Raw genomic sequence first — 21234 nt, forward strand, 5'->3', positions numbered from 1 at the left:
TTGGGAGTGAGACTTTGCAAGGAAGAAGAATGTTTAATCTAGCAAGAACGCATTACACCATGAATGATGAAGGGTAGGCTCCTGTTTTATTCCTATTTGATTTGTTTGCTTCATTGGGGAAAACAAATGATCGCGTCACCCTATTGAGGATTTCACTTTCCCTTTGACATACAAACAAACAGGCTTCCATGTTTCATTTATTTTTGCCACTGCTGGAAGGGTTGATTTAAAAACAAAACCCACATTGTTATGCTGCTTTCCTATATCATGACCTTCACTGTGGGGTCAGGGAGGGAAACCTATAAAATATGTGTATTTTTTAAGAGATGAAGGACCCTTTACTACAAATGTCCCTGGAACCCCGGGTCCATTAAAGCAAGGTGGATGAGACAATGGCAGATCAAACCAAACAACGGGGGGGGGGGGGGGGGGATGAGTCTTCACGTTGTTGCATGTACTATGTCTTGGAGATGGGGATTCAACTTTCATTAATTCACTAAAATAAAACATTAATATGTCCCTTTCTCTTCCTCTTGTCTTCATCTGGCAACATTCCTGGTAACGGGTATGTTTATTTCCACTAAAAACATGTGTTCAGCTTTTGGTGTATAAGCCATGTGAGGTGGTGGTTGTTAGAAGGTGATGGATGCTGGCTACTTTGGGTTTTCCCAGGGCCAACTCCTGATTGGCCACTTTCTGGCGTCTCGTCTCTAGGAGCGTGTACTCTTCCTGTTTATATTCCTTGACATGCAGGCTTTTGGAGCCCAGCAAAAAGGCTCCTGTGTTTTGTGATTTTCCCCATTGCTGGCCAATATTGATTTGTGATTAGCCAAACCTGATTGGAGCAGTGGGTTTGCAGGCCCATGGATGTGTGACAGTTGAGGGTACAGATTGGGAGGTCTTCACAGTCTGTTGCTAGGTTACTGAACCCTGAATTTCCTGAATCCTGAACACAGTATTGGTGTTCTAAAATTGTATTATGGTGGAAAGCAGCTGCTGTACATATTTTTTGGGGGGAGGGTGGGGGAGCATGGTGAGATGTGAAATAAATAAAACAAAATAGACACAGTACATCAAAAAGTAATTATGAGGAAATGTGCATGGCAAACTAGGAGATGGATTCCCTCTCCTCCACCCCTGTGACCCAGGAGAATTATTTTGTTCGTGTTCAGGGACTTGTTGGGCAGACCTGTATGGAGCCATCTTGGAATCTCAATCATGAACTAGATTTTGTAACAAAAGTCAGGTGATGCATTTGTGAATGCAGCAGCCAGTGCAGTCTCCCTGATCTAGGGGTAGGGGTGGGGGTGTCAATCTTGGGTACATGTTTTTCTTTCTTTCCCTTTGTGTTCCTTTTCTACTAAATTTTCTCTTCTATTCATAATTCTTTATCATATGGACAAAGGCTTCTATTTAAAAATAATCTTTATGCAGAGAATAATTTTACCAAATTATAGTGTAATTATACTGTCAACATTTGACCTTTTAAAACAGCCACTAGGGCTTAGAAAGCACACATTGGTAACCACAAGATTGTCACAGGGATGCAAAAGACAGTTTGGGGAATATAATCAATAATGTAAAGGTTTTGTAGGGTATCCGACGGACACTTGTCTTATTAGGGAGACCACTTCAGGGACGGTGGAGATGCCTGACCACTATGCTGTACACCTGAAGCTGAATAACAATGAATGTCAACTATAATTAAATATATATGTAGTCACAGGATGTGGAGTACAGCCTAAGGAATGGAGTCATTGGAATTGTAACAGCTATATACGATGTCAGAGGGGTAATAGATTGGGGGAGGGGGATTATCACTTTGTGAGGGGTGTAAATGTCTAGCTATTACATTGTTTTGTACACCTGCAATAAAGAATAAAATATTTTCTCTGTACACACTTCATTCCCATTTTAGTTAGGAGTAATGAATCTCGACATGGCAGACAGTTGAAGAACGGAGAAAACTGGATAGCTGATAACCCAGATAGTTCTTCTCACTCTGAACAACCTCAAGTAGAGCTATCTAAGTCAGTAATTATATTATTGCATTATTTCTGTTTAACTGAAAATTGCTTCTTGTCTGTACCCTTGAATTTGAATACAATTTCATGAGACTCCTTGTTATATAAAGAGAAAAAATAAATAGGTAAATAAGCCTGTAATAATCAGAAATTTTCAACTGTACTTTTGGCAAAAGTTATTTCTTTGTAATTTCGATAGTTATCTCATCCTGCACACTTTTGCTTTCTAGCCAACAGGTCAGGTAACAAATATTTATGAATCTCCTACTTTGTGCAAAGAATTGCAAAGGATCAAAGGCATCAAAAGCATGGTTTGCCTCGAAATAGTCATAAATAAATTAGGACACCAAGACAAAAATGCCCAAAAGTTAGTACTGTAAAACAACGGTACAGGAGATGTCCCAAGACAGTGTATGTAATTATTTCCTAAATGAGAGGAAAATGCTGACTTCAGAGGCAGGGGGTTCCCGTAGACCAAGTTAGACTGAGATGGAAAGATAGCTGTGGACATGTAGCAACATGGATAGGTGATGAGTGGGCCATATGGACACATGCTGATGAATTTAGAGAAGGGGAAGGTCTGTGTGGCCTGGAGCAAGGTTTCCTAGAGGTGATAAGACTTGTTCTGAACCTGGTAGAATTTGAATAACAGGCAGAGATTAATGGGGAAGGCCTTCTGTTGAAGGTGAAACTGTGAGTAGCGGAGGCAGTTAGGGTTATAATATGAGCCCTGTTCAGGGGTAGCTAGAGACCAGACTGGCTGGAGCAACGCGCCTGTAGAAAGCTGGATGACGCTGGAGGTATGAACGGAAAGCCTTGATGTCCATGAGAAGGCGTTTAAACTTTCTTCTGCAGACACTCTTTTTTCATTTATTGTTTGAGCACAAATTCTGAGCTAAACACTGTTAGAAGCTGGGAATATTATAGGGAACAGGTAATATACAGTCTGTGTCTCTCAAGGAGTTTACACTCTAGACTTAGGGAAGCGATAGATGGGCAATTGGGAATTAGGAATATCCTGCACAAGATGAGGGCTATGAAGGGGGCTTATCAGGTGCGCTGGGACCTTTTTGAAGGGACAGGTCACACAGACTTGAAGTTATCCAGGCAGAGGAGGGGAAGGAGAGCCTTCTAGGCAGGGGGTAGCAGGTGGAGAGGTGGGAAGACCAAGCCAGCCTGCTGCTCACCATTTGAAAGAGGGTGATTGAGTTCCTTCTCTCTGCCTAGCAGGGCACCCGATATAGCAGGGGAGACAAATACAGGAGATGGTTTCTGCCCTCCAAGCACTTAGTATCTATTTATAGAGAAATGTCTAAGAAATGCCAAATATTTGACTCTGTAAGTAAGAGTTTAGGAAAGAGAAAAGGGAAGGAAGGCATGGAATGGTGTGGAGGCTTCCTGGAAAAATAAAGGCTTATGCAGAAGTAGAGAGGTGGGCATGTGAGTAGAATATTGAGAGAAAATGGGGGCCTGTGAGACCACCTAATGTGATGAAGAGGACACTAGTTACCTTGGAGCAGTAGGAAAAGGTGGCAGTGGGTCAATAGGTCTGAGTCCTGGGGGAGCCAAAGTCATCTAAACGCCTTGACCTTCAGTTTTCTCATGGGTAACTTAAGCGTCTTGACCTGAGTGGTCCCTGAGGACACATCTAGCTTGAAAGTCCACATATCTTGAACTTCACCCCGGAGGCATTAGTGAGTCCTGGAGGATTTTGGACCAGGGGAAGGAGCTGACAGAATCAGTGCATTAAGAATCTTAATTTGTCTTTGTTGTAGAAAATTAATGGCATAATTACTAATTTATGAGAAGTATCATTTTTTACTAAAAATTTTCATCATGTTCTGATGTTTTAAAACCACCCATAAGACCATCCTGATGTCCACTGGGCCGATCCCTTCTGAGATTTTCCTTTCTCAAAAAAGGAAAAAACAAAAAACAGAAAACACTACCAACAACAAAAAACAAATACGGCCTAGAAAAGGCTGACGAACAAATAAGAGGTTTAGAGGTTGGGTCCAGCAAGTCGTCTTTTAATTTAGATACTCAATTTTAATTTAGATACTAAGATTCTTTTAAAATTGGAGGGTGATCTTAGAATTAGAAAATTTATATCTTCTATTTTTGCAGTGCCATTCTGAGGGTGGTAATGGCAGTGACATAATAGAGGCGATGGAAGGGTGATGTCCTCTTAGATGCAGGATTCCTAAGCACCTTGCCAAAGATGCCTTTGTCACATCCAGGACCCACACCGCCTCAGCCTGACCACCCACTGGAGGTCCCATAAAGATGACAGCTGGGCAGAAGCCGTGTTAGAACAGCATGTGGTCACATCCTGTAACTAAATGTTATAGACTATGCTTTACCTTTCTCCAAGAAAAGCGTGTATCATCAAGCCATATATTTAGTTCTCTATTCAGATGAAGACTTGAAACTTCCATGTGTCAGACTGGAACTGAAAGTGAATCTACTGGAGAACGTTAAGACCAACAGGGACCGGCGGATGCATCTGGCTGCTGACCTGTGGTCCCCTGCTGGTGGGTCCCCGTTGTGTTGCGCCTGCCATGCTGTCCAGCCCTCCCAAGCTTGTTGCTCTGGTCTCATCCTCTGAGTACATTTTGCTGGACAAGTAGCAAAGAACAACATGTTCACTAATTGTGCTACTTTCATTGGGGAACGCTGGGCTGATTTAAAGTAATTATGTCAGCGTGGACTGCAGATTTTTGGTAACATTGACGAGGTCATACTGACTCATCACCTGTAACCCCATAATGTTCTTTAATAGCTTTTCGGTGGCTGGAGAAGAGCATCAATAGGGAAATGCTTCTTGTCCTCCCTTTTATGTTTTTGTTACCTCAAACCCCATTAAACACCACAGAAATGACGGTAGGCACAGAGGAAAGGGTCTTCAGTGACCAGTCATGAGCGAACTTGTCAGGGTGGAAGGGCGTCTTCTGGTACATTAGAAAGGAGTGGCCATTACTCAGCTGACTGCTTTGTCTTCCTGGGTCTCTTCTACCAGCTTCTTACTTTTGTTTTCTTTAAGTCGATGATTGCACAGAATGTTTTTGGCTTAGCTCTACAAAATCTATGAAGGTCCCAAAAGTTGTGTGCATTTCTTGAGAGCAGCATGAGAACTAAGGTGGCTTTTTTTTTTTTTTTGTCATTATTTTTAAACTCAGTAGGCTAAAGGAGCATTGGTTCATGCTATCTGAAAAATGATATTTATAATTTCCATTTGTTTGGCCTTCTAAGGACATCATTCTTAAATAGTTCTTTGTCCTGGAAAGTTAACCAAGGATTTAAATTTCAGCAATCACCCCCACCAGAAAAACAAAAACACCTTGATTTTTCAGATTGGTGAGTTTCAGGAGCACTGCTAAACATCTCTAGATTCTAATTGAAAATTGGGAAATGCACATCAAGTACTGGCTGACTTATCCACGTTGGAATCTCTAGTCCCTGGTGGAATGTTGACAGCTAAAAAACAAGTCCCCTCACCCCCAAATGATTGTTGAAATAAATAGAGTAATTTTCTGGGCAGATTAGGGCAAACAGTTTAAGTGCCAAAAGCTTTCAAAATTGCATTATACTAGTATAATATTACATATGATACTATCTTTTTAAGGAGTATATATACTGAACATAATTTTAAGTTGTCGGTGATGGCTCAGATGAATGTCTGTAACCATAGTTATTGGTGATGTGCTAAAGAAATCACTGTCCATGCAGGTGACCTAGGATACAGAGCTGAGGAGAGCAACCTTACTTAAAAGCCCCCAACATCTCTTTGTGAAAAGAATTCATTCACTCAACATCTATTGCAGACCTACCGTGTGCCCGACTTGTGCCAGAAGGAATATAGAAGAATAACTAGGGCATGGTCATGACCTTGGCAATCTGACTAGTAAAGGAGACAGGCACATAAACACTTAATAGCAGGAAGATGTGAGCTGCACTTTCCTCGAGACTGTGACAAAGCTTGGGAGAGAACTCGCTGACTTTCAACTTGTGCACACACAGCAGTCTGTGTCTTCAGAGCCCTAGGATGTGCCACACAGAGGCTGATCTCCCCCTCCCCATCGCCCCCAGGCAATGCTCAGGGCTCTCTGCAGATGCTGCACTTGTTCCATGAACTTCTGCAACGGAATGTTCCGTCTGTCTGCTTATGTTTGGTGCAGTTCCTAAGAACCAGCAAGCCGCCACAGTTAACCTCTCCTCTCTCTTTCCGTCTCTTCTGTCTTGTCTCTTTTCCCTCTGGCCCTTTCTTCTTAAAGTTCATGCCCATCTCTTTAAGTAATAATGACGATGGTGTGGAGGATGATAACTCTCCTGTGTTAATTGTTTTCTAACTGTCTGGTGCGGCCCTCAGCACTGGACATACATTATCTCATCTACCCCTCTCAGAATTCATGTGGTCTTATCCCTTCTGATAAATGTGGACCCAAGGAACTGTGGAGTTAATGTCTTGCCCAAAGGCACACAGCTCCCTTCCCTGACAGAACCACAAAATATTGGGTATAGTCTAGAACTTTTATGGTGTGTGTATACAAGGAAGAGAGAGAGAGGCAACACTAAACCCTTCACCAACAAAGAGGTTTTTACTTGTTTGCTTTTTCTGAGTTGTTACGGCACTTTCAGATCTTGAGCTGTTCTGGATAGCACTAGAAGGTTCTAGAAGCCAGAATTTCAGATAGCCAAGGCTTTCCCTCAGGAACACGTATTTTTTAGTCAGTAGCCCTCTGCCCAGCAGGAGCGGGATGGTTGTTCTCAGTCACTGGGTCATCGCTGACCTGTCCTCAAGCCTGGGATAGTGCAGCCTGGAGCAGAGCAGAGAGAGAGAGAGACCTTTGACGAGAGTTCGCACCAGTCTCTCATGGATGATTTAATTTATTTTAGTAGGGAGGGGGGAAAGAAGGAAAGAGGTTATTTTTGGAGGGAAGAAGGATATATGTTTAGATTATGAGGGAAACCCTGTTTTTCAAATTCTATGATTCAGATTTTTCAAAGTATTACTACATTACTTGGTTACAAGTATTTATAATTCTGAGGCTATTAAATGTATCCATCCATCCTCAGATATTAGTAGCAAGGTCTTCAAATAAAATGTAAGCAGGCTTTTTTGTTTGTTTTCAAATGATTCTCACACTTGCTGCTAATGGTTCGTTTAGGTAATCCATACCTCTTGTGTCTATTGGTTATGTTTCTTTCTAGCTACCACAGTAACCAGCTTAAGGCTGTGTTATGAGCTATGCCAGCACTAAATTTAGAGATTGAATTGAATCAAAAAAATATGGAACACAGTCGTCTTGTATCAAGTGTAGGCTTTTAATTGAGGGATGAAAACATCGTATGTGCTTTTCCAGTGTGCATGTCAGACAAGGATCAGAGGCATTGGCTCTTGACTTTGGCACCACGATAGTGACATTCAGATTTCCGAGGGGTTAATCCAGCCTCAGTTCTGTTGTCCTTTAGGGCGTTAAAGAGGATCAACAGCTCAAACCTGACATGACATCTGTTGCACTGTCCTCGTCAGTACACGCTAACTGAGGATCTGCTAAGAGTGGCACAGTATGCTGGATTTTCCTACCTCTCGTTGCATAAAATAAACCTGAGGCAAGCACTCATTTAATTAACTTGAATTAACCCAGGACTTTCCAGAACATCTCCGATCCTTTCTTTCTCTGCAGTGTACATTAGTCATTGGAATTTTGTTTTATTTTATTGTTTATGATCCGTTAGCCCTACCTGAAGGCTAGTCCTTCGAGGGCAGGAATCATTTGTTTTCTTCACAATGTATTTCAACACTCAGATCACCCACGCAGATGTTTTTCATTCAGGAAGGATCACGAATTAATGGCTTAGGTTGAAATCAAAGTGTGCTTTTTTTTTAGTAATTTGTACTTATCCTGCTTTCAGTTTCTTGTCATTTCGTGACTTTTGTCTTTCCTTTTCCATTTGTTTTCGCTCATTTTCTCTGGGGCCCGCCTATAGGAGCCCTCTGGGCAAACCGATTCCACTCAATGCTCCCGAAAAGCCATGGGTTGAAAGGTAATGGCCTGCACCTGGCCTAGCAAAGTATGCACAGAAGAGTACTACCTTGCATTTATATGTACTTTTCAGAGCATTTCATTGTCTATCTATATTTTCAAAACAATTTTTAAAAAGGGGGGGAATGCTATTATTATTATTATTATTAGGATAGTGACAAGGAAATCACATGATTTGTTCCAACTGGCATGGGGAACCAGCGGCACAGCGATCCAGGGATCCCAGTCGTGGGTGTCATGATACAGAAGGTTCTCCACTGGCACAAGTTGACTTTTTGCAGATACCCTAGGTATTCTCAGTCTTGGAAGTGGGAAGAAGACAGAAAAGTCAGAGTGTAGGAGTGTCTGCCGTTGGCCTTCACCACTGAGGAGCAAATCCACAAACAGCATAATTCCGCATGGGTTCGCCCTGGCGTAGGTGGGTGACTTTCCTCTGGATCTGGTGTTTTCCTCTCTTGCCTCCCCAGACATAGTGTCAGCCATGCCAGAACCTGTGTGAACATATGCAGTTAATCTAAGAGAGTTTTCAGGTGCACGATGAGGCCCCAAACTCTTCAGTCCTTAGCTGAAGAACAGTTATTTCACAAACTTTTTCTAACCAGATCCCTACAGGAAATATTTTTAAAATTCATTTCATTTTTATTCATTAAAAACTTGATAGAGGAGATGGGAGAGCTCAGTTTTGTTCATTTTTCACTTTATACACCATTGAAATGAACACCCTTGGGCCAAAACATCATTGGTGGTAATCTTGAGATCTCATAGGGCTTCTTGAAATTTTGGGAGGAAAAATTTGTTTGCAAATATGTCCTATTTGGATAAGGGCTGAAACAGAGTTTGCAAATAAATTGAGTATGGTTAAGAAATAGCCTTTTTGTAACTGGTAATTTCGTCCTTAGCATCACTTGGACACAGGTTGAGGTAGATCACATGATCAGAGAGGCTCCGAGAGGTGAAGTCCAGCCTTGGTACCAAGGCAAGCGTGTGACCTGACACCAGAGCTTGTCACTCGCATTCCCACTCTAGTGCTCTTTCCACTTGCCATCTTGCCCCCTCGTCCCCACACCTCACTGCGGAAAATCCAGCAGAAATCTATCATCTCACATAGGACTTCTTGTTGTTTCTGAGGACACCTCTGTACAATTATTTGTGGCAATGAGAGTTTTCCCGTAAAGAAAGCAGAAGCCAAAAATTCCTGTTTTTTGGAGATAATAGCATGTTGTCGATTGTCATGCCACCAAATGAGTGTAAGGCAGGACCGAATATCTTGTTTGATGCTAGCAATTGCTTGTAACAGGAAGGTTTGACTTTTCCAGATTATCCTCATGTCAAATGTGACATCTCTTTATGTACTATTTTTAACATTCACCATGAAATGTGAAATGGTGTTAACAGTAGCCCGAGGATACCAAAGCTACAAGATTAGAAATTATTTTTAAGCTGCCTTTCTTCTTCCCCCAAGGGGGCTGCTGTATTAACACTCATTATAGTGAAACAGCGCAGATGGGCAAACACACTGATTAGTTTTTCATCCATATACTTTTCTATATGGAGCTTTGATGTCCGCTCTTCTTCAATAAAAGAAAGGGGTTTTTAGATAGATGTTGCCTTATCTTGATTTCCCTTTTTAATCAGAGGAAAAAAGGGGATATTTTGCTCCTGATCTATTAATAATGTGGCTGTGTCTTTTTCTTAACTGCTGACTTCATAGCTCTCTCTACCCATTGCAATCAGAATTTGATTTCTCTCCAGTCCTCCAAGCTGCATGTGGTGTATTCATGTTCTTTCTGGCCTTGGATTTCTTAATGGCGTATATCACCTTCAATTCATTTTTCAAAAGTGTCTTTCTTGACAAGGAAACTGTTTACAGTATTTTTGGCTTTTCCATCCAAAATGAAAAAGTCTATGACTAATTGGTGGAAAGTAAAATTACCCATCATATTACGTAAATATAAATATTTTCCCATGGCTTTTAAAAAAAAAAGGTCAGATATCGCTTTGATTTTTCAGAAAACAGATTTTGCTTATTTTTTCCTTCCCAATTTTATAAAAATAGATTTTTTGATGAAACTGTGCTTCCAGTTCAAAACATTAAGATAAAGAAAAAAGCCATCAGTTTTGGTATTTTATCTAAAGGTAAGGATATTTTTTGTACCCCCATATTCATTGCAGCATTTTCCACAATAGTCAAGATATGGAAACAACCTAAAGTGTCTGTCAACAGATGAATGGATAAAGAAAATGTGAAATATATGTATGTGTGTGTGTATATATATATATATATATTCAATGTATATATAAATCAATCAATCAATAAAATATATACATAAGCATATATGTGTATTATACACAGAGGGTGCCAAAAAAATGTATGCACATTTTAAGAAAGGAAAACTATGAAAATTTTAATATTCAATATATACCAATAACAAAAGATGAACACAAGTCATGTTTGACGTCTGCAATCACAAGAGGTGCTCAAAGTGGTTACCATCAGTGTCCGATACTTCTGATTGCAGTGAACTACTGCTTGAAAAACGTTGACCAAAGTGTCCACTTGTATGCATTTTTTTGGCATCCCTGATATATATATATACATACATACATACATATACACACACATATATATATATATATACATACACATATACGTATATATGTATATGTACGTATATGTATATATACACATATACGTATATATATATATAAAATTCGGCCTTTAAAAAGAAGGAAATGCTGCCATTGGCTAAGAGAGTAGAACCTGTGTTCTCACCAACAACAAAAAAAGGTAAATATTTGTAAATAAATATGTGAGGTGATGGATGTGTTAATAATTAACACGATGGTGGGAATCTTTTCACAATGAATATGTATATCAAATTATCACATTGAAGACTTTCAGTATATTGCGGTTTTATCAATTATACCTCAATAAAGCTAAAAAAACTAAAGTGAAGTCATCATTGGGAAAAAACATCATAATCTTTCCTTATAAAAGGGTAAATATATCACTCACATGTAATATGTAGTCATAGGAAAGTAGCAGACTTACTGTGTACAGAAAATAACTTTCTCAGTTATAAAGTTTTCTGGAACGATAGTTCCCCTAATGACACATACAGTATTACCTAAAGAGGCTTGAGGCATAGTGTGAGGACAGGAAGGATAGATATGCATGGCTGCAAACTTTTTAGTCCTTTCTAAAAAATTTGAATTGGAATTAGAAATTTGCTAATGTATTTTATCAGCGGCGGGAAAAATATCCTATAAAGATTGTGCTAAGCTAAATTAGCTCATAGCATTATAGATGTGGATTAAAACTTCTCATTTCATGGTACAGGATACAGCGATGCAACCATTTATTTGGGGAGACTTCTACACAAAGCCATAGGCAATTAATTGGACCCCGTGTTTTCAGAGGGGCCCAATGATCCTATCACACAGATTATTTAGTTTCAAAAAAATCATCCCCAATGGGATTTAGCATTAGGAGATTCCGTCAAACATAAAAGATGCTTCAGTTTAATTCTCACACTGTGATGTGTGACTTCAGAAATAACGTGTTGTTAATAATATGTGAAACTGAGACTCTCAGGTCTGCGCAGGGTTGCAGTCTCTGCGTGCTTCTTTGCACCTTCAGGCTACCTCTCTAAGTGGAGTGATTTCAAGGAGGTAAATGGATAGAGGGTGTGGGGGTTGGGAGAGAAAGGCTGAGCAAAGCTAATGGAAAAATGGAAGCTAAAAAAGTGCTAGGGTTCGTGTGAATGGTAACACAAACCAAAAGGAAATGTTTGGGAACAGATTACTGTAGCAGTCATTACCCTGTTTCTCTGAAAATAAGACCTAGCTGGACAATCAGCTCTAATGCGTCTTTTGGAGCAAAAATTAATTAAGACCTGGTATTAGATTATATATTATATTATATTATACCCAGTATTGTCTTGTACTGTATTGTATTGTATTGTATTGTATTATATTATATTATATTATATTATATTTTATTATATTATATTATATTAGACTTGGTCTTATATTACAGTAAAATAAGACTGGGTCTTATATTAATTTTTGCTCCAAAGGATGCATTAGTGCTGATTGTCTGGCTAGGTCTTATTTTGGGGGAAACATGGTAGGTGGACATTTCTGAAGATCTGTTCAATATGAGGTCTCGGTTGGAGTCAAGTGAGAGAATTTTCAGTGGAAATGAAACTTTGACATACATAAAAGATGCAGTTCAGGGTTATTTTAGTGATGTTTCTTTAGCTGTGGTCAGGTCTCAAACCTGACCTTCACATTCCTTCTCACGAGGCTGAATCAGGTGCCTGTGAGGTGAACTTCTTGGTCAGCCTATATTTAACCTGCCATGGTTGTACCACGTTGCTGTGAAGCTGGTCTCTCTAAATGCTGTCCTTTCTCTGAATGTTTATATTTTATGGGAATGAGGAGGAAAACCCAACTTGTCTTGTTTATCACTACAGAGGGTGCCATAAAATTGTGTACACATTTTAAGAAAGGAAAACTGTATTAAAATTGTAACACTCAATATATACCGATAACAAAAGATGAATACAAGTCACATTTGACTTCTGCAATCACAAGAGGTGCTCAAAGTGGTTACCATCAGCGTCCAGACACTTCTGATTATGGCGAACTACTGCTTGAACAACGTTGACCAAAGTGTCTACGTGTATACGTTTCTTTCTTTGCACCCCCGGTATATACCCACTGCCTACCAAACACAGGTCTGTCACTTAATTTTGAATAAATATCTGTTGATTAAATGAATGAATGATTAGGTGATTGTTTATGTGCAGAATGCAGATGACATAGTAGAAAACTTTCCCCAGTGATCCATGGTCAGCTTTATGAATTGGAGATCTTACGCCTCTCAAATGACTTCAAAAATATCACCTTCAAAATGGACAACATGGTAATAGATATTTTTGATGAAGTTGTAAAATGTAAAAACATCACTCTTTAAATCACTGCTGTACAATAGATAGTGCATATGTTTCAGAAACAAAATCTACACCTCTTTAGAATTTGGAGAGAACTCGTATTGAGCGATAGTGCTGTCTTAGAATAGATAATTCAGTGGAAACTTCGTGAGTCATCACTTAAATTGAATGTCTAAACTAATCTGCTTGTTCACAGGGCCCTCACCTCCATGCCTGAATAACAGAGAAGTCCTTGGAAAATCGTCCTTAGATGTTTTATGTTTGTTAGCTTTCTGCAATGTATTTGATTTTCATGTGATTTCATGTGATTTTAGATTCAAGTAAGATTTTTTGATACAAGCACAACTTTTAAAACACCACATAATGCTTTTCCCGGGTAGCAAAGCCTAATTCATGACTTAGAGTCTTTCATTTACTTTTTGGATAGCATGTGAGGCTGTAACAGGAAATAGGAATGAGGAAGAGAAAAGCAAGAGGACTCCCAGAGAGGACAATTGTAAATTGTCACTGGATTACCCCTGTCCTTTGGGAATTATGTTAGGATTTCCCACTCTCCTTCCTATATTTTTACTTTGTTTATTCTGAAGAAGTGGCAACAGACAGGGAAGCAGGTGAGGTTTCCCCTGTCACTTCCGTTGGCTCTCCTATGTCCCTGGGAGGTGGTTTTCTCACATTCCTTTTTGAAAGGAAGGAATTCATTCTGGGGTCTCACGCCTGTGACCTTACCTGGTGATGCTGGAGACAGGAGGAAGGGGAATGCAAAGCTGCAGCAACTCCAGCAGTCACCACCCCTATAGGGCAGCCACCTGGTTAGAAAAGCATGTCCCCTCTTCTCCTACCCTTAGCACTGAATCCCGTCTCCTAGATTCTCGTCTCATGTTTCAGTGATGTTTCTTCAAAAACCATAATAGGTTTGACAGAATGGATTTCGACACTCTTAATTTAATGTTTCTCAAAGGGTGCTCAAATGTGGATCACAAGGACTTCCTATATCTTATGAGGTTTTATAGTTTATCTTTATTAAGTTGGATAAAGTTAGCAAAGCCTCCTCCAGGCCCTCAAAGCATCAGAAGTGCCATCCTCTTTCCTGCCCTCCCCCACCTAGGCCCCTCTGCACAAGGGTGTGTGTGTGTGCGCGCGCACGCGTGTATACCTGGCAAATTTCTACCAAGCTTTTAAGACCCTCCAAAATATCACTTCATAATTTAGTCTGCTTTTTTTTTTTTAATTCTGCATTGTCACAGTTTCCTGTGAAACCTCTATCACAGCACTTACGACACTGTATTGTGTGGATTTTTCTCTTTTAAATGCCAACATATCTCCCCTATCAAGCCCCTGAGCTTTATAGATCAGTATGACTAGGCCATCAAATGAAAATACTGTTTCTTTATTGACATTACTGCTAAATATAATAAGAATAGGGGTGTGTCTGTATAGTCTATGTAGCTTTAAAAAACTGAAAATGTGTTCACCTGAAGTTACCTAATAGTGTAGAAAACTATAAGCATTGTCTATCTAGGAAAAAAAAAAATCTTCCTTGTTTGTTATACTTCACCACCTAACCCTGTACTTCCTGTTAATGATTTAATATAAGCAGTGATAGAAAATAGTCTGAACTGTACAAAGGCATGGATAGAGTTTTAGCCATAGAGCCAATATTGAAATTTGTATTCGCTTGGCTTAAGATCTTTACCTTTGTATCTAAGTTCATTTACTAGGTGGATTTAGATTTACCTTGTAGTGTTAGGCTAATTTGAAAAATGCCCTTTGCTGAGATTTGATGGTTTAAATGGCTTGAATTCGACATCCATAGATGCCATTCATGCTCTAGGAAAGAGGGCTGAGGGGCAGCCATCTTGATGGAAGCAAGAGCCTGCAGCTGCCTCTTGGTAGCTCTGTTCTTGACGCTGAGAAACATCAACTGTTCCTAAAAGGGAGAGGAGGGTGCTGGGGTGCGGGTGCTAATGAAAATTAAGAGTAGTATCTTGATGCTTCTTTTCTCTACCATGGGTGTGAGGAGGTGAGGGGATGGACGGAGACGAAGGAATGGGTAGATGGTCCAAAGGAAACATCTGTAGGACTGGAATAAGTCACATATGCAATGGCTGGATAAGCATGATGAAAGAATCAAATAAATAAAAATGGGCAGGTTGAGCGCAGCAAGCCCTGAGAATTTAGGCAGTGACCTTGGGTGGGGCAGGGGAAGGTAGCTAGGGGATTATCTCCTTTGTGGTTTATCTGTGCTGCTCTTTCCACTTGTATTAGAGGTCAAATTAAGGCACAGAGGCTCTGAAAGAGATAGACAACTGCCTTGTTTTCTTTTCTTTATATTCCTACATCTGCTCACTCCTTAAAGCATTGAGCCAGGTCAGCAGAAAATGGATACGAGTAAGTTTAAGTTCTTGCCTCATCTCCTTTACCATCCCAAACAGTGTCACCTCAGGTAAAGTATTGAATAACGTATAAAACATACCAGAAATGTATAAACTAGCCCGTGTTTTCAGCCTGAGGAGGAAGGCTGTCTCCTCTTGGCAAAATTTAGGAGCTGGACGCGCCAGCCTGCAGGACAGGATGGGGACAGTAGAGAACTGCCCCAGCCTTCTGGACTGAGTACGTCTCATGAGTGTTCTTTCCTTACTCTGAAGGTTTTTGATGTTCCAGAACATTAGCAAGCATGTGTGACAAGTAGTAGGGCTCAGATATTTATTTGAATAAATAAGTGTATGTGTTTTTGTCTCTCCTTAAAATGTTCAGCTGTGTGGGGTGCAGGGGGCGTACCTCTGGCCTTGCTCCCTGAGTGGGGATCAGGTAAGAATGGGTCGTGTTCCGTTCTGTTCTACGGTGTCTGGTCACAGCGCCAGCACAGCGGGGTCATGCAGGAATATTCTAGTGCATTGCCGGTCTCACCACACACAGCAAAGACACCAAGACAACCGTTTCATCTCACCCATTCTGATCTAGCTTTCTTTCTGTTCTTGCAGGAGCACACATCTTAACCGACTCCACGGGAAGACCGATTTTCTTTGTGTTGGAAGAAAAGGAAAATGTCCCCGTGTCTGTAGAGATGATTTGCAGTTCAGCCCGGCTGAAGCTGAGCGAATGAGACTATGGGCTGTGCCTCCGCCAAGCATGTTGCCACTGTTCAAAATGAAGAGGAAACCCAGAAAGGGAAAAACTACCAGAATGGAGATGTGTTTGGCGGTGAGTGCCCGGGAGCTTTATTCTTGACCAGTGGATTCAGGCCTTTCACATCCTGGGCATGAATCCTTGCAGTCTGATTGTGTTATACCTTTTGGAGGATACTGAGAAAGAGCTGGTGAGATGCGCTAGAAATCAATGCAGATCTCTTACGTTGGACAATGATCGTAACTTATACATAGAGGACTTGATGGAGGATTATGGAGGTTTTATGCAAAAGCTAGCACTTAAATCAAGTTTTAAATAACCAGTAGGATTTAAATAGATGTGTGGGACAGCAGCCAAAGGGTGTCCAGGTGGAGAAGAACAGTAAGTCTGAAAACAGAGAGGTCCAAAAGTGGCACCAGTGAGAATTTGTAAATGAGACAGTGACGTGTTTTTTAGCGTTAATAGAAAGTTACTCTCTATGTGAATTATAAATTTTCAGATTCCAAAATACAAATACAATACATTTAAAATCATCTTTTAACCTTTCTGTGATGCCTCAAGGTAACTTCAGAATATCTAGTGCGAAGGTCACATCCTGCCAACCCATGGCCATATTGGGCCTGCAAATATATTTTCTTTGGCTCCCAGAGAATTTTAAAATGAAAAGCAAGGTGGCCTTTAAAAATCAGGGTGCTCCAAATAAAATCCCAGATTTCTTCAGAAGATTCTCTGAGGCAACTCTTAGGGGGGTGGGGCAGCGGTTGCCTCTTTAGTCAGGCTCCAGTGAACCCCTAAGCCTTGCCCCTGATTGCACATTAAGCCCAGTTTGCTCACTGACCATGAACGTTACCTGCCTGGCCCCTGACAGGCTTTTGAGTTTGCCTAATCTTGAGTTTGTTCCTTGAAAGATCTTTTATTCCTTTGATGAAGCCATGTCTGTGTGTTAGTCCAAAATTCCAGTTAGAACAAGGCAGATGAAGCCGTTTTTCTTGCTGAATTATTTTAACAATGAAACCCACTGCTTGACAGTGGCACGGCCCTTGTATTCCTAAAAGCACCTCTTCATCTCTTGTTCAACAAAGAACCTCCTTGAAATAACATTTACGTGTAAACAACTGAAGTTGCACTATTCAGTCACGGTCAAATAATCCTACTGCGTTTAGAATCTCTAGCATTGATCGATTGTCGTGGGTGGTTCAGTCCCTTGGTGAAGAATTGGGAATAGGCTCTGCTTCACGTGAACTAGTATATATGGGAGGAGGATTTTGTGTTGTTTTGTCTTTTTTTTGTCTTGTTTCAAGGAGAAGTAAAGTTGCTTCTGGAGCAAATTTGCTTCCAGGGTGACTCCCTATAGAATTTAGAATTGTGGAGAAGAGTAACATCAGCATCTTTAATAAAACTAGAACCTGGATCACTGAAACCCCAGTTTCTGGAAAAACAGCTAATTGGAACCGCCCCCGCCGTTTGCTAATTTGTTACAACTTTTATAGCCGAGGAGACTTTCTGTTGTTCTGGAGTGCCATGCGTCTTTTGCAAGTGTTAGCATTTAATAAAGGAGACTTGTATTAGTCACCCATTGCCTCTGGACCTCAGTGGCATTCAACCATGAGAGCATCTTTCTTGATCACGCGTTGGTGGGTCAGCTGGAGTGGCTCTGCGCCCGGTCTCTCTCCTCTTCCTCCTGGGACCAGTGAGCTAAGGGGGGCAGTGCCCTCCTTTTGCAGAAGGGTAAAAGTGCAAGTGGTACCCAAGATGCCACTTAACCTCGGGCTTAGAGCTGGCATAATGTCATGTGCGCCAACGTTCAAGTCAGGTCACCTCACAGGCTCAGAGACCAGTGGCAGAGAAGTACATCCGATCACAGTGCATTCATGGCAACGGTGTGGATGTAGAGAGGGGTCAAGGATTGGGGCTCATAACTCAGTTTACCCCAAGCCAGCCTGGTCGTTGCCGTCTGTGTGGCTCCATGCAGAACATGTCGTGAAGGGCAGTGGAGGCAGTAGAGGCAGTGGAGGCCTCTGCTAATGTTTCCTCATCCACTGAATACTCATATGGAAGCTTTATTCGCTCCAGCATTCTTGTTGCTCTTTCTAACATCAACGTTTGCAGGTTTGTGGCATGGCGTTAGATAAAGCAGGAATACAAGGAGAGAGAGAGCTTTATGAACCAGTCAAGGAAGATAGTTTTTCTAGTCCTCCAGGGCTCTGGAGGGAGAATTGTCAGAACCCACTATGAGTATCAGTACCAGTACTAGATGCTCCTGAATGCTGGGGTTTGAATATGACAGGAGAAGGTGCCTTCAATGTTTCTCCACTGAAACTGGTCTGTGAGAAGAAGTAGAGTACAAAACCCCAACGTGATCACAGATGCATGGTAGATGTGACTCGCTTTTAACCATTTGATGTCTTTTGTCACCCATTGTTTCAGTGATCGATAACCACGTATAACAAGGAACTCCAAACATGGTGGCTTGAAGCAACACTGATTTATTATTTCTCACAATTCTGTGAGGAGGCTGGGGTTCTATCCACTTTGTTTGCTTGGGCTCCGTCCTGCCGCTGCGTTCAGCTGGGAGCTCAGTTACGCTCAACTGACCGAGATGGTTTCAGCCCTTTGTCTACCACGCCTCTCTTTCCAGCTGGGGAGTCAAACTTTTCATGTGGGTGTGGGCTTCCAAGAAACACAGTGGAAGCTGCCAGGCCTCTTAAGACGTGGGCTTGAAAGTCCAAGAATGTCACTTTTGCCACAAGTCCCAAGACCCGCGCAGGGTCAAGGGAGCATCCAGGCGCTTCATCTCTTGAGCCTGTGCCTAGAAGGTGGGGAGGGACTGTTGAGGGCCGTCTTTGGAGACTGGTCACCACCCCCATTGACAGAGGCAATGAGAACTCCGTGACTAGGTAATATTCCAGCCTGGACAGTGATATTCTGCTCTCTAAATCACTCTTCTGTTTTTCACTGAATAAAGTGTCCTCATTCACATTTTGAAAGCTAAATGTTTTTGAATGTTTGAAAATGTTATTGCCACATGTTGTTGAAGAATTGACAAAGTCTGTGTAGTGTGGCATATTTGGGGTTGCCGCTGAAGTGTGTGTCTCTGCGTGTACACACACACACCACACACACACACATATACTCACGCACACACACTCGATCCTTCTTCTAAAGGTGTTAATTTAATTTCATAGCTTCTAAAGACATCCTGGGGAGCATTGATAAGCAAGGTGTTTTTAAAAATGGTCATTTCTGTCTTTATGCAACACTTTGATCAGTCTCTGTGATGTTTTGGTTATTTAGGGGACTGACCACTGCAAATATGCGTGACTGCATTTCTGTAGAATATCCCACCATCCATGATTAAAAGACAAATGGGCGTGTTGACTCCTAGATTTCATAGCATTCAAGTGGTCATTGAGGTATTCAAGAGGTATTTTATCACTGACATTTACCTGTCGACTTTCTTTCCCTTTAAATATCGAAGCCTAAAATGTTTCTGTTCTAAAGTTGTGTCTCACTTACTGTGGCCCTTTCAGAAGTACAGTCCAGGCCAGATAGCTCATCTCCAGATTGGGATTTCCTTCCCTCGGTGGTCAGGGCTGATGTGAAGAGTGGTCAGCAGATCGGCTGAGGTCATTCCAAGGCCAGCTGAGCAGATGGCCAAGACCAGCCTGCATGAAATAAGTGACCAACAAGTTCAAGTTATGATGAACTAGTTAAGCAGGTTCTAAGGAGAGGCAAGTGCTTGTTGGATTTCTTTCGACTGTCATGCACTTAGTCTGTTAAAGTAGGTGCTTAGAACAGACTCAGGTCTTATTAGGGGAATTAATATGACAAACCTGAGATCATTATCTGTTCTGCAGCCCATCCCCAAGAGACGGAAAACTCTTTAGTTGTATTGACTTTTCTACTTACATGAAGGTCACTCCATTTTTCCAGGAATGTAGACTTTTAATCTTGAAAAGGCTTTAAACTTGAGGTCTTGGTCTCTTTCAGTTCCCAGACCCTGTGAATCTTACGCTCTCTTAGCGTCACTTTTCCTGCCACCACCAGAGTGTAGGTTGTTATGACCCATAACCTGGAATAGTGCAGAGTCCTCGCAACTGGTCTCCAGTTGCTCCCTTTGTTGTTTGTTTGCTTCTTCGCTTGTTTTGTTTATTTTGTTTTTAACTCTCCAATGTTTTGCACCATGTCAGGAAGCTGCTTTCTTTTTCACTTGGGCTCTGTATTGCTGTGTGTCTTCAGTTCTGTTCTGATCCTTGGGTACCTAGCTTAAGAACATACAGCAGGTGTGTGTGTGTGTGTGTGTGTGTGTGTGTGTGTGTGTGTGTAATGCTGTCATGCCAATCTATTACCCATATAAAATGCTATAGGGCCCAACTTCACAACTTATGGTGAAGATTAAATCAGAAAATACATCACATTCATTCAGAAATTTAAAGTGGAGGCAAAGTTTCGTTGTTTCTTCCCGTAATAATTTCTGATTGTGTACAGTGAAGCTTAATTAATCTGCTTGTGTTTGTGAGACAGGAACAGAGAGAATAATGTTTAACTCTGTGCCATGCAATACAGTAACCACTGATCACATATGACTACTGAGCATGTGAAATACGGCGAGTCCTACAGAGATATGGTGTAAATGTGAAATACACACAGGAGTTTGAGGACTTAGTATAAAGAAAAGAATATGAAATAGATCATTAATCATTTTTTCATTGATTACATGTGGAAATGATAATCTTTTGGATATATTGAGTTAAATGAAATACATTATTAAAGTCAATTTCACCAGTTTCTTTTTATTTAATGTGGCTACTAGAAATATTTACAGTACATGTACAACTCACGTTATATTTTTATTGGATAGTGCTAGTTTAAGCCACTGACAGGTGGTGTTGGTTTTATGATTTCCTTTCCTGTCCAGTTTCAGTTTTGGAGTTTACCTGTTATTGAAATCTAAGAGCAAAGAAGGTAGGCTGAGGCAACAGGCCTCATTTCCTGCTTTGACTCTCCAGAGGTGGTAGGTGCATTCAGTTCCGGGAGGAGGGTGTGGGGTACGCTGGACCCTCAGAGAGGCAGAGACTG

The 21234-nt window shown here is 41.0% G+C and overlaps 1 protein-coding gene across 1 annotated transcript in view; it reads left to right on the top strand.

Moving 5' to 3' along the window:
- LG17H1orf21 (linkage group 17 C1orf21 homolog) overlaps positions 1 to 21234 on the top strand; it is a 194033-nt gene that overhangs the window by 60918 nt on the left and 111881 nt on the right. The window contains exon 2 of the mRNA XM_019738074.2: positions 16011 to 16230. Within this exon, the coding sequence (XP_019593633.1) occupies positions 16137 to 16230 (94 nt within the window). The 5' untranslated portion in view covers positions 16011 to 16136. The remainder of the gene's footprint in view (positions 1 to 16010; positions 16231 to 21234) is intronic.

Source organism: Rhinolophus sinicus, linkage group LG17 (genome assembly GCF_036562045.2).
Source record: "Rhinolophus sinicus isolate RSC01 linkage group LG17, ASM3656204v1, whole genome shotgun sequence".
In the NCBI taxonomy this organism is placed as follows: Eukaryota; Metazoa; Chordata; class Mammalia; order Chiroptera; family Rhinolophidae; genus Rhinolophus; species Rhinolophus sinicus.